The 13,829-nt window shown below is 46.8% G+C and overlaps 1 protein-coding gene across 5 annotated transcripts in view; it reads left to right on the top strand.

Moving 5' to 3' along the window:
- LOC129859263 (E3 ubiquitin-protein ligase HECW1) overlaps positions 1-13,829 on the top strand; it is an 82,383-nt gene that overhangs the window by 36,413 nt on the left and 32,141 nt on the right. For all 5 annotated transcript variants that reach the window (XM_055928807.1, XM_055928805.1, XM_055928810.1 and 2 more), the window contains 3 exons: positions 10,082-10,224; positions 11,388-11,488; positions 11,884-13,377. In XM_055928807.1, coding sequence (XP_055784782.1) covers positions 10,082-10,224; positions 11,388-11,488; positions 11,884-13,377 — 1,738 coding nt within the window. The remainder of the gene's footprint in view (positions 1-10,081; positions 10,225-11,387; positions 11,489-11,883; positions 13,378-13,829) is intronic.

The following is a 13,829-nucleotide window of genomic DNA, read 5'->3' as shown; positions in this document are numbered from 1 at the left end:
TAAAGTAATGTCTTGTCGTCTTCATGTTATGGAGGACAACCCCTTTCATAAATGTTCTACATGTATTGCATTACCACCTTATCCCACTAACCTAGTTGGTCTGGACTTCATTACAAATGTGGGGGTGTTCATCTGGTGGTGACCCACATTCTCCATCTCCACCCGATTTGAAATATGGGTGTAACACAAAGAACGAATGGGTGACACTCAGGGCCCAGCAGTATTTTTGTTGTTGTTGTCATTTAGCAGACGCTCTTATCCAGAGCAATTGGGGTTAAGTGCCTTGATCAAGGGCACAGACAGATGTTTCACCTAATCAGCTCTGGGATTCCAACCAGCAACCTTTCGGTTGGTGTCAACTGCAACAGGTTTTGAAAGGGTCTTTAGACTCTCTCAGAACAGATGGCGTTAGCATTCTGTGTCTGTCCCATCAAGTCACTGTTGCACATGAATGTGATATGAGGGATTGATAATGTGAGTGGCACCCTGATATGACTCTATGTAACGTCACCCTGTTAGACAGATCTATGGTGGAGCAGAGGGAGAGAGAGACTGGAGAGCAAGAGATGGGGAGAGAAAGATGGGAGAGAGTGATTGGGGAGAGAGATATATGGGAGAGAGATGGGGAGAGAGATGGGGAGAGAGAAGGGGGAGAGAGAAATCGGGGAGAGAGAAGTCGGGGGGAGAGAAATGGAGAGATGGGCAGAGAGAGATGGGGGAGAGAGAGATGGGGAGAGAGCGAGAGATGGAGCAAATGAGTGTTCAAGAGGCGGAGAGCAGAGGCGAAGAGATGAACTCTGATGGAAATATGGGACCCTGGTCGGTGCAAGAGGAATGGGAAAGATAACCCCATCCCTTTTTGATTCCCTTCAGTGAATTGGTTCCATGGGGGCCATGTTGGTGAGATCTGCTATCTCCCCACAGACTGTAACTATAACATCAATACAGTGCTCCCATGCTGATTACCCATGCTGGCTATATGCACACCAACGACCCACTTCCTTCTGCACCTTCTGTACCATAGATTAATTTCTCAGTGAGTGGACTCATTTGGAATCGTCATCTGTATACCTTGGAGCTCCTTCCCCAGTTGACTAATTTGGATCCTGCTTTTGTGGACCAATTTCTAACCCGAATTTGTCTTTCTGCACTGCAGACTATGCTGGACTAGTGGAGCTTTCCTGTAATCACTGTTGTTACACACTCTCCCTATTCCTGTCGGTGTCATCTCCACAGCCATAAATGTCCTTTAGGATTTACAGCCCTGCCGCCAATGAAATATACTGCCTGCCATGTCATACATGTGGCCATAACTCACACCCGCTCAGAGAGAGAGAGAGAGAGACAGAGACAGAGACAGAGACAGAGACAGAGACAGAGAGAGACAGAGACAGAGACAGAGGCAGAGACACAGTGTGAATAATTGATTTAGCAGGCACATTTCCGTGGATGTGTTAAGGAAGTCATTTGTGCATATTGAAGGGAAAAAAGTTGCATGTTATGCCCTGTGATGTGGAACAGTAAGCATTGATGATGCCATAAAACTGGTTTGCTGTGCTGTATATTTTATGTACAGCATATAGGATATACATGCAGTACATATCCTTTCAATCTTTGTGGCTATATCACCCTCTTATAGCAGTGTCCTATACCATCCCTCCATTTTGTGTCTTTTGGGAAGTGCTTAAAATGTGATGCAGTCCTGATGGCCCAGTCATGAATCAAGCCCGTGACCTCTCCCTGGCCCAGGCTAATCTTTCTCACTCTGGCCGTGCCGTAGTATTTAGCCCCTGTCACACTCTATTCCGCCTGGCATATTTGGTACCTCCTGAGGCGGGACTGGGCACGTACTGTAGCTGTAGCTACCTTAGCGCTTGACTAAGCAGGCCTGTCTGACTCTGCAAAAGGCATTTCATCATCAAACCCCTGATGAGGCACAGAGCATGCCGTTCATGCCTTCTGAGTATTGCCACACACTGACTCACCGAACACCACAGGAATGTTAATGGCTGGACGGGAGAAAGGGTTCATCCATTTGTAGGCACTCAGTTGATGATTTCTGCAATTGTCGCTCAGTACGTACCCAGCAAACTCTCCTCGCGTTTTTTCGTGAGCGAACGTAACAGGAGGCAGGTTTGGTGGCTCCTGTAGGACACGTAAGGTGAGTCAAAAGGAACACACAACGATAATTCACAAGGGCTATATAGTGAACATAACAAACACGACTGTTTACTATGGATACTCGTGACAGTTAAGTAGGCATACGCTGCGCAGTGTCTGGGAATTGAAGCTCTCTACTCTCTCATTCTTACCCAGTTACCTGTGGTTTCGTAAATGAGAACGTGTTCTCAATTTGCCTACCTGGTTAAATAAAGGTGAAATAAAATAAATAAATAAATAAAAATAAAAAAAAAACTGTGGTTTCGGCTTTACATGTTCTTTTCTCAGTGTGTAGCCATGCCGGTATGGTAAATCAGGAATTCCGTGCTATCTTTTTAACCTTCTTAGACGTGACAAGACTTTCAACACGTGATGAAGAAAGAAAATCATAAAGTGTTAGAAGTTGACAGCATATGAAGAGAATGGGAGCATTTTAATAGCTCAAAAATGGTGTTCCGCCACAGTTATCTCCTGTCGGCACAGAAGGCTAATAATCTCACTGCAGATCTGGAGATTGCCGGTTCAATCCCAACTATTCTTTCACCATGCCCCCCCCCCCCCCCTCAGATACAGTATACTCTACTAAAAGAGAGGATGTCTTCATTTTGTCCAGATTTATAAATCCAGTCGAATGCAGAATTTAGACTAAATGTAAGAAATTAAACATTGTATAGAAATTGACTGTACAACTTTGAAAAACACACCTGATATAACTCATACTTGTTGACTTTTGATAACATTTACATTTACATTTAAGTCATTTAGCAGACGCTCTTATCCAGAGCGACTTACAAATTGGTGCATTCACCAAGGTCCCCCTTGGCTTATTTTTCATGATCTGATCTTAGATCAGCGCTCATAGTCCTGGATACTTTGTAAATATGGGCCCAGAAGTATGCAGCATATAAAGAGGATGGGTGAAGTGACGGTGAATAACTCAGTTACCAGTATTTCCCTGGGTTGGTTATGTCTAAGAAGGCTAAAAAGGAAGCATGGAATTCCTGATTGACCATACTGGCATGGCTATATACACGACTGGCCTCCCTGGTGGCACAGAGGATTTTTATTTATTTTTATTTCACCTTTATTTAACCAGGTAGGCAAATTGAGAACACGTTCTCATTTACAATTGCGACCTGGCCAAGATAAAGCAAAGCAGTTCGACACATACAACAACACATAGTTACACATGGAGTAGAACAAACATACAGTCAATAATACAGTGAAAAATAAGTCTATATACAATGTGAGCAAGTGAGGTGAGATAAGGGAGGTGAAGGCAAATAAAATATATTAATAAATAAAAATATAAAAAAAGGCCATGGTGGCGAAGTAAATACAATATAGCAAGTAAAAAAAACACTGGAATGGTTGGTTTGCAGTGGAAGAAGGTGCAAAGTAGAGATAGAAATAATGGGGTGCAAAGGAGCAAAATAAATAAATACAGTAGGTAAAGAGGTAGTTGTTTGGGCTAAATTATAGATGGGCTATGTACAGGTGCAGTAATCTATGAGCTGCTCTGACAGCTGGTGCTTAAAGCTAGTGAGGGAGATAAGTGTTTCCAGTTTCAGAGATTTTTGTAGTTCGTTCCAGTCATTGGCAGCAGAGAACTGGAAGGAGAGGCGGCCAAAGGAAGAATTGGTTTTGGGGGTGACCAGAGAGATATACCTGCTGGAGCGCGTGCTACGGGTGGGCATTGCTATGGTGACCAGCGAGCTGAGATAAGGGGGGACTTTACCTAGCAGGGTCTTGTAGATGACCTGGAGCCAGTGGGTTTGGCGACGAGTGTGAAGCGAGGGCCAGCCAACGAGAGCGTACAGGTCGCAGTGGTGGGTAGTATATGGGGCTTTGGTGACAAAACGGATGGCACTGTGATAGACTGCATCCAATTTATTGAGTAGGGTTTTGGAGGCTATTTTGTAAATGACATCACCGAAGTCGAGGATTGGTAGGATGGTCAGTTTTACAAGGGTATGTTTGGCAGCATGAGTGAAGGATGCTTTGTTGTGGAATAGGAAGCCGATTCTAGATTTAACTTTGGATTGGAGATGCTTGATGTGAGTCTGGAAGGAGAGTTTACAGTCTAACCAGACACCTAGGTATTTGTAGTTGTCCACATATTCTAAGTCAGAGCCGTCCAGAGTAGTGATGTTGGACAGGCGGGCAGGTGCAGGCAGCGATCGGTTGAAGAGCATGCATTTAGTTTTACTTGTATTTAAGAGCAATTGGAGGCCACGGAAGGAGAGAAGTATGGCATTGAAGCTCGCCTGGAGGGTTGTTAACACAGTGTCAAAAGAAGGGCCAGAAGTATACAGAATAGTGTCGTCTGCGTAGAGGTGGATCAGAGACTCACCAGCAGCAAGAGCGACATCATTGATATATACAGAGAAGAGAGTCGGTCCAAGAATTGAACCCTGTGGCACCCCCATAGAGACTGCCAGAGGTCCGGACAACAGACCCTCCGATTTGACACACTGAACTCGATCGATAAAATACCTGGCTTGGGAGCCAATCATTGCAGGTTTAAACCCCAGATTGTTAAGATAAATTGTAAAAAATATGGTTGTGTTTGTATAATTAAATTCTGTTCAAATGTCTTATTAATGAAATGAAAATGCCATGTCTCTATATCACCTACGTTGTGTTATCTCTGGTGGTTGGTAAAGATGTTGTGCACAACATTTTAGTGAATGTTAGGAGAACATTCCGATGATATTTCAGTCAAAAGTTTTTTTTGTTTTTTTTTACATATATATAAAGATTTGGTTATCAAAAAACATTCACTGAATGTTTTTGGGATGTTATCGTAATACTGTTAGCTAAATCCCTAACTAGAACTTAAAGGGGAATCTTAGCTAATGTTCTGTCAATGTTCCCAGTAGTGTCTGGTGAGATTGTCAGCTAACAGAAGTTAGAAGGTCAGAAATACTTCTAAATGTCACTATTGTGTGCTGTTTTTTGTTTTCCTACCTGGTTTGGACCTGTATCTGTATTACATATTTAACTCTGGTCCATGTACTTCCTATGAGTAAGGTACACTACATTACCAAAAGCATGTGGACACCTGCTCATCAAACATCTCATTCCAAAATCATGGGCATTAATATGTTGTTGGTCCTCCCTGTGCTGCTATAACAGCCTCCACTCTTCTGGGAAGGCTTTCCACTAGATGTTGGAACATGGCTGCAGGGACTTGATTCCATTCAGCCACGAGCTTTAGGTGTTCGATAGGGTTGAGGTCAGGGCTCTGTGCAGGCCAGTCAAGTTCCTCCACACCAATCTCGACAAACCATTTCTGTACGGACTTTGGTTTGTGCACGGGGGCATTGTCATGCTGAAACAGGAAAGGGCCTTCCCCAAACTGTTGCCACAAAGTTGGAAGCACAGAATCATCTATAATGCGTTCGTATATCTCTTCACTGGAACTAAGGGGCTTAGCCCGAACCATGAAAAACAGCCCCAGACCATTATTCCTCCTCCACCAAACTTTACAGTTGGCACTATGCATTGGGGCAGGTAGCGTTCTCAGATTCGTCCATCGGACTGCCAGATGGTGAAGCGTGAATCGTCACCAGAGAACACATTTCCACTGCTCCAGAGTCCAATGACGGCGAGCTTTACACCACTCCAGCCAACACTTGGCATTGCGCATGGTGATCTTAGGCTTGTGTGCTGCTGCTCAGCCATAGAAGCCCATTTCATGAAGCTCCCGACAAACAGTTATTGTGCTGACTTTGCTTCCAGAGGCAGTTTGTAACTCGGTAGTGAGTGTTGCAACCGAAGACAGACGATTTTTACACGCTATGCGCTTCAGCAATTAGCAGTCCCGTTCTGTGAGCTTGTGTGACCTATAATTTTGCGCCTAGACAATTCCTCTACACAATAACAGCACTTACATTTTTTTATTTTTTTATTTAACCTTTATTTAACTAGGCAAGTCAGTTAAGAACAAAATATTATTTACAATGACGAACTACCCGGACGACGCTGGACCAATTGTGCACTGCCCTATGGGACTCCCAATCATGGTAGTATGATATGTGATACAGCATGGATTCAAACCGGGGACTGTAGTGACACCTCTTGCAGTGAGATGCAGTGCCTTAGACTGCTGCGCCACTCGGGAACATCTATTTAAATGGGGCAGCTCTAGCAGGGCAGAAAGTTGAGGAACTCACTTGTTGGAAAGGTGGCATCCTATGATGGTGCCACGTTGAAAGTCACTGAGCTCTTCAGTAAGGCCATTCTACTGCCAATGTTAGTCTATGAAGATTGCAATGTCTGTGTGCTCGATTTTACATACCTGTCAGCAATGGATGTTGCTGAATTAGACGAATCCACTCATTTGAAGGGGTGTTCACATACTTTTGTATATATAATGTAACTGCTGGCTCTAGGAGTTGGCATTAATTTGGGATTCATTCAGAATAGTGCAACGGCCCCTGACCCAGCATTTTCTGGAGTGCGCTGCTACTATTTGGCTAACACGATTATCACTGCGACCACTGAGTGCGTTCAGTTTCCCACCACTGTGGGACAGTGTTGCTCTCTGAACCCGAGGCAGACAGCCACTCCCGCTAATCATGCTAATCAGGGAAGCTACACGAACACTCAGTATGCTAACACTTTGCTTTATTAAAATCGAGAAGTGATATGATGGCTTGGAACTGGGAGAATGACTCACCAAAGCATTTCCCTCGCTCCTGGCACTCGAACACAGAAAACACTTCTGTGTTCTCTCAAGTGGCTTGGTTTGTTTACCCTTTATGTGTTTGTGCGAGGCTGTAGGCTAATGATAGCTAGCACGGAGCATGTTTTTGTTACTCCTCAGTTCCTCCACAGCACCTTGTAAATTAGGAAGGGAGGTTTACTTGAGGGGATCCATCTTAATGGTTAACCACCCTGGCCGGGCTTTAAGTGACAACAAACAATGTTGTGAACCTTGCTCTACAGAGGGATGTTTTTGTTTTCAGGTAGGTTAGCTTAGCTTAGCATCTCTGGTTCAGCAGTATGGCTCAATAATACTACAGAACTGTATGCGCCTGAGGCTATTCCATAGCCAGCCAACCATCTTTACTGTACTGTACAGTATGTGCTGTGCTTAGCTTAGTCACTGCAGTAGTCTCCCAGATGGCTGCAGGCCAGAGGAATGCAGAGCTGGATGGGAAATGGATTTGCATGTATGCAGGCATCGTCATGACTCACGAGTCACGACACACAATTTGCTCTACTTTACTGTAATTTAAATCTATAGCTCTCTTCCGATAGAGATTCATTCAACCCAAAAATATGACCTATACTATGGACATTATTTATTTACCATCATCGGGAAAGCAAAAAGCCTGCACATCAGATAGTACACTGAGGCAAACATGGATTGAGTTTTGCTTCCATCCTATTCCTTCCTTAATTTGTCTGTCTTCGTTTTTCCTTGAATACGCCCAGCATCTGTTTTGGTGGGCCTGTAGCTATCTTGTTTGTTTGCGTAGTGGTTATTGGTCAAACTCACAGAGAAAGGAGTCTCAGGCTAAAACATTCTCACATGGGCTATGAAACCTCTTCTTGCTCAGTGCATAGTGTGCTTGTGGAACTATGTGTATGTTTCTTTCTGTCTCTATCTTCTCCGACACAGGAAAGAGCTGTACTTTTCAATTCAATTAAAACAGAGCACTGAGGATGACAAAGCCGTGGGGTGGAGGGAGAGGGAGAGACACTGCTGGGTGCAAATTACATTCAGCTGCTACAGATTGGATTTTAAGGGGTGGTGCAGGGGGGGGGGGGGATGAGGGACATTAACTAGGCCAGTGCATGGAGGAATCAGTGGCTTCGTTGTTGTTTTTAGTGCGAGGAGCAACTCAAGTGCAGCAGAAAGCAGATCAACCAAACGTATCCACTTTGGCACTGCAGCTGAAATCTGATAGCAGGCTAGTAGTGGAACAGTGCCCTGGAACCATGAACCGGTCACTTTCAAGGTGCTCCCATCCAACCGTCCTCCACGCCAAAGCCATTTTTTCTTCTACTGACCTGTAACTGATTGAACGCACCACAGCAAATCCACTTTCACAGAGGACTAAACATCACAAACCCTGTTATAGTACACCCAATGGCTAACCGTGCTCTGGGACACTGCACACACACATTACATCTCCTATGTACATTTCAAATCCACCAAAGCTCTACAATGAAACGCCAGTTAGTTTCTGCAGCTGCAGACTGGTGCCTTTTATCTGGCTTGTTCACTGGGCAGGATGCTCCTCCGGTCTCTCTAGCATTTGGATGGAGTTCAAGGCACTCTCTCTCTCTCTGATTCTTGGCTGAGGGAGAGGGCGTTTAAGCACCTTGGACAGCGCTCAGATTCTGCTGCCGCCGGCCTTGGTTCATTCAGCACCACGGACAGCAGCAGAGACATCCCAGCCATGGAGAGGAACGGAGAGACAGAGTCAAAGAAAAAAGAGAGTGAGGGAAGGAGAGAAAGGCAAGGAAGGAGATGTAGAAATGGATTGAGGGAAGGAGGGGGAGAGAGAGAGGAAGGGAGGAGAGGAATATAGAAAAGGGGAGTGAAGCAAGGAGAGAAAGAGATAAAGGCAGTAAGAGAAAGAGAGAGAGGGAATGCACATTTCAAAATCTTATCCTTCAAGATCCAATGTTATCATACATTGATTACTTAATCCAAGCTCTAAACTCCATAAGAAGATTTCTATACGTTCCATTGTCCTTTCATCTTTAAAAAAAATATATATTTTGAGTATGGTCATAGTAGGTAAATCGGAGAAGGCAATGCTGCCGTTTTGACCTTGATAAAGGCTCTTTATTTCAATGTAAAATAGCTGTCATCAAGAGAATAATGACAAGCTAATGTGCTTTTGAAGGTTTCATCAATGAGAAGCCATACCTAACAAAGATGCACTCTCTCCTGCTATTCCTAATAGATCTATTGATAACACCATGAATGGTCATGAAAAACAAGTCTGAATGATATTAATGGTACATAGAGTTGTGTGTATAAATGAATCATAAAGAGACCTGTAAGGACCGACGCCGGGGTTGAGAAGCAGGTAGGGGAGTCAAACATTTAATTGGGAACAGACATGAAAGGACCAGCATCAGCACATGGGTATGTAAGGACATAGGATAATCATTGCAGAAGCAGGGAACAGGGCGGGGAACCAGACAGATATAGGGAAGGTAATGACAGAGATGATTGAGTCCAGGTGAGTCCAATAATCGCTGATGCGCGTGACGGGGGAAGGCAGGTGTGCGTAATGATGATGGCAGGAGTGCGCAATGCTGGGGAGCAGGCGTGACAGTACCCCACTGCCTCCTTTAGGGGCGCCACCCGGCATTCCACGTGGGCGAGCCCTATGGGCGGGCTGAGAAACGGGCGCTGAACAAGCCGGCTGGGCGTGAAACCCCAACGATCCGGCTGAGGTCTGAAGTGGGATGGGCGCCTTCCGAGCCAACCGGGTTTAGAAACCTCTCAAGCCAGCTAGGGTATGACGGCCCGATGAGCCAGCTTAGGCAACCCCGGTTCCATCGGTGTCGAGCCACGGGCCCGACGTCACCACCAACCGGAACGTCAGCACTCCCCGATGCTTCGTATGATGGCTTCTGCATTAATAATGATGGCAGGAGTGCGCAATGCTGGGGAGCCTGGCGCCCTCGTGCGCCAGGGGGGAAGTGCGGGAGCAGGCGTGACAGAAACCCACATAGAAGTTATCATGTCATTATGATGTCAGTACCTGATTTACCATATAATTCCTTGGAAGAAATACCCAGTAAATGGCATTAATGTATAATAGAGTGTAACCAATCAAGTGATGTTATCAGTAAGCCCATGGGCACTAACATAATATACCTTTCTCTCCTCTCCTCTCCTCTCCTCTCCTCTCCTCTCCTCTCCTCTCACTATTTCTGTCTGCAGCGCTTCAGCTTTGTGTCTCTGCCTACGGACGTGCTGGAGATCGAGGTGAAGGACAAGTTTGCTAAGAGCCGGCCCATCATCAAACGTTTCCTGGGCAAGCTGTCCATGCCGGTGCAGAGGCTACTGGAGAAACACGCCATCGGGTAGGTCACCTGACCTGACCACAGCCACTTCCACACACTCAGGCCTACTGGGCCATTAGCGATCAGACCCTGCTAGGGATCCATGTCCCCTGTGTGGACTGTGTGGACAGCCTTATGTCAGTTTGCATGTTGGTTGTATGGAATGTTATGTATATACTGTATAGTACCAGTCAAAAAGTTTGGACACACGTACTCATTCAAGATTTTTTTTTCTATTTTCTGCATTGTAGAATAATAGTGAAGACATCAAAACTATGAAATAACACATATGGAATCATGTACTAACCAAAAAAAGTGTTAAACAAATCAAAATATATTTAATATTTCAGATTCCTCAAAGTAGCTACCCTGTACCTTGATGACAGCTTTGCACGCTCTTGGCATTCTCTCAACCAGATTCATGAGGAATGCTTTTCCAACAGTCTTGAAGGAGTTGCCACATATGCTGAGCACTTGTTGGCTGCTTTTCCTTCACTCTGAGGTCCGACTCATCCCAAACCATCTCAATTGGGTTGAGGTCGGATGATTGTGGAGGCCAGGTCATCTGACGCAGCACTCTATCACTCTCCTTCTTGGTCAAATAGCCCTTACACAGCCTGGAGGTGTGTTTTGGGTCACTGTCCTGTTGAAAAAAAATGATAGTCCCACATCAAGTGTTATTTCACAGTTTTGAGGTCTTCACTATTATTCTACAATGTAGGAAATAGTAAAAAATAAAGTAAAACTCTTGAATGAGTAGGTGTGTCCAAAATTTTGATTGGTATTGTATGTCTGGTCCTTTTAAATGTCTCTTTCTACTTCGCTTGCGTTTTCTCTAACTTTGTATCTCTCTCTCTCTCTCTCTCTCTCTCTCTCTCGCTCTCTCTCTCTCTCTCTCTCTCTCTCTCTCTCTCTCTCTCTCTCTCTCTCGCTCTCTCTCTCTCTCTCTCGCTCTCTCTGCCTCGCTCTCTCTCTCGCTCTCTCTCTCGCTCTCTCTCGCTCTCTCTGCCTCGCTCTCTCTCGCTCGCTCTCTCTCTCTCTCTGCCTCGCTCTCTCTCTCTCTCTGCCTCGCTCTCTCTCTCTCTCTGCCTCGCTCTCTCTCTCTCTCTGCCTCGCTCTCTCTCTCTCTCTGCCTCGCTCTCTCTCTCACTCTGCCTCGCTCTCTCTCCCTCTCTCTACTATAGGGACCGTGTGGTGAGCTATTCTCTTGGCCGCAGGCTGCCGACGGATCATGTTAGTGGACAGCTGCAGTTCAGATTTGAGATAATGTCCTCAATTCACCCAGGTCACAAGCACTTCCTTCTTTGATCCCTTACCTTCTTTTACATCAGTACCGAGATCACATTTATGTCCCTTTTTACTCAATGATCAAATTGAAATACCACGATAAGACCCAGTAATTTTTTATGTCCCACATGATTTAGTCAAGAACATTGATCACAGTGGAGATTAATGTGAACAATATTACTGTTGATTCATTCCATGTACTATTATTGTCCTGATTACAAGTCCAACACATTTGTGTTAAAAATCCCTGTACTACGCCAATGCCACTATTCAAACAATTACACATAAAGGAAATTCACAGTGCAATTTCTCTTTGCCAGCAATTTATTTTATTGGGTGCCCAAGTCACCATTCTAAGACAGTAAGGTGACTTATTGTTCTCTCTCATTTTAGATGACGAGGACATCTCCCTCGTCATGGAGTGCCCTGTGGTCCCTGACCCTGACCAGTTGGAGGTAAACCAGGTGGACCCAGTCGCCCCAGCAGAGATCCCTGCCGACGACACATTGAGCATGGGGCCCGACACACCCGAACTTCCCCTGGATGGAGCCCCAGACTTGGAGGACCCGGAGCCCTCCACCACTCTCGCTTACGTCTCCCTCACAGAGGAGGCCCATCCTGGGGACGATGTCATGGAGGAGGAGGGTGTGGAGGAGCAGGTCACCCTGGTTGAGATGGAGGAGAGTACAGTTAGGGAGGTGCAGGTATCTTCTTCAGAGCCACAGACTGGGATAGAAGAGCAGGTTTCAGCTGAACAATTGGTGGAGGAGAGAGAGGAGGAGGAGGAGACTGGAGCCCAGGAGGCTCAAACCCTGTCTGAGGAGGGGGAGGCCCAGGTGCAGCCTAAACCTGAGGGTGTGGAGATGGAGTTGGACAGTGAGGAACCTACCACTGCTGTGGAGGAGCCGTTGGAAGGAGCTACGGGGCCTGTGCCGGCTGAGGAGGTAGTGGAGGTAGTGGAGGAGGGACAGCAGGTGGTGGTGGAAGCCAAACCGAGGAGGGTTGACTGTTGCTGCCCAGCCCGCGCCTCCCCTCCGATGCGGAGCGCCCTGCGGCGCAAGAACAGGCCCTGCTCGCTGCCTGTCTCGGAGCTGGAGACGGTGATCGCCTCATCGTGTGGCGACCCCGAGACGCCACGCACCCACTACATCCGCATCCACCACCTCCTCCACAGCCTGCCTTCAGCACACCAACTGCAGGGCAGCGGGGAGGAGGAAGAGGAGGAGGAGGGAGGGTCTTCTACCGAGGAGCCGACCATCGAACCCACCTCCAAGGTCGGGGGGGAAGGGGAGGAGGAGGAGGAGGGAGACGCGTCCCAATCCCTGGCGTCCCCCTCCCAGGTGCGTGAGTGCACAGCTCCCTGCTGTCGTAGTAGGACCCTCCCCCGCAGTCTGTCCATCGAGCGCCTGTCAGAACTCAACCAGCTCCTGGATGGAGGGGAGAGGGGAGGGAGGACGCTGCACCCACGCCTGGAGAACGAAGAGGCGGAAGGGGGCGGAGGCGGCCGGGGAGTGAGGGGGAGCGAGTGCGAGTTGTGCGACAACTCCTGCTACAGCACGTCTTGTTACAGCACCAGTTGTTACAGCACCTCCTGCTACAGCAACTCTGGCTACGAGGGGCGCAACCGCCCCTGCAGCCACACACGGCTGTCGTCGGTGGACAGCACACGCCTCTCAGAGAGCACCGTCTTCTCCTCGCAGGACGAAGAGGAGGAAGAGGAGGAGAACAGCGCCTTTGAGTCAGTGCCTGACTCCATCCAGAGCCCCGGCACCAGGGAGCCTGGCGGCGATGGGACGACAGCAGAATGGAGGGAGGAGACAGAGGAGGGGACGAGAGGGGAGAGCGGGGAGTCGCCGGTGGCCGGGCCTAGCGATAGGACAGGAGGAGGTGAGATGCTCTTCATAGTCACTTGCTAACTGATACACCTGGTAAATGTGTGTTTACCCTGTTCAGAACCTGACACCAGGTCAACCTTAGCAAACGTGATAAAAACATACCCAGAATAACAAATGAAAACGACACTCTTAACGTCTCCATTCAAAGGTGCCATTTCTATTTTTGCATGACTACTCTACACTCTTGCCTTGTGATCATTACACTGTACAACAACTGGACAGCATCGCAGCCCACCACAATAATTATAACTTATTATAACTTATTATAACTTATTTTAAGAAACAAGGCCTCCTCCTCACCATTAATAGTCTATTGATAGAGAGAGTACAGGAGAGGCCTGTTATCGAGTCCATAGCCTCCGCTGTGACAGGCCAGGCTGCCCATTAGTGTGTTGCACAGGGAGCCCTATTGTTTCTTCCCCCACATTCAGGTGCGTGAGCACT

Source organism: Salvelinus fontinalis, chromosome 7 (assembly GCF_029448725.1).
Source record: "Salvelinus fontinalis isolate EN_2023a chromosome 7, ASM2944872v1, whole genome shotgun sequence".
In the NCBI taxonomy this organism is placed as follows: domain Eukaryota; kingdom Metazoa; phylum Chordata; class Actinopteri; order Salmoniformes; family Salmonidae; genus Salvelinus; species Salvelinus fontinalis.
Note: the sequence above shows the minus strand (reverse complement) of the source record. Positions and strands in the feature narration are given on the sequence as shown.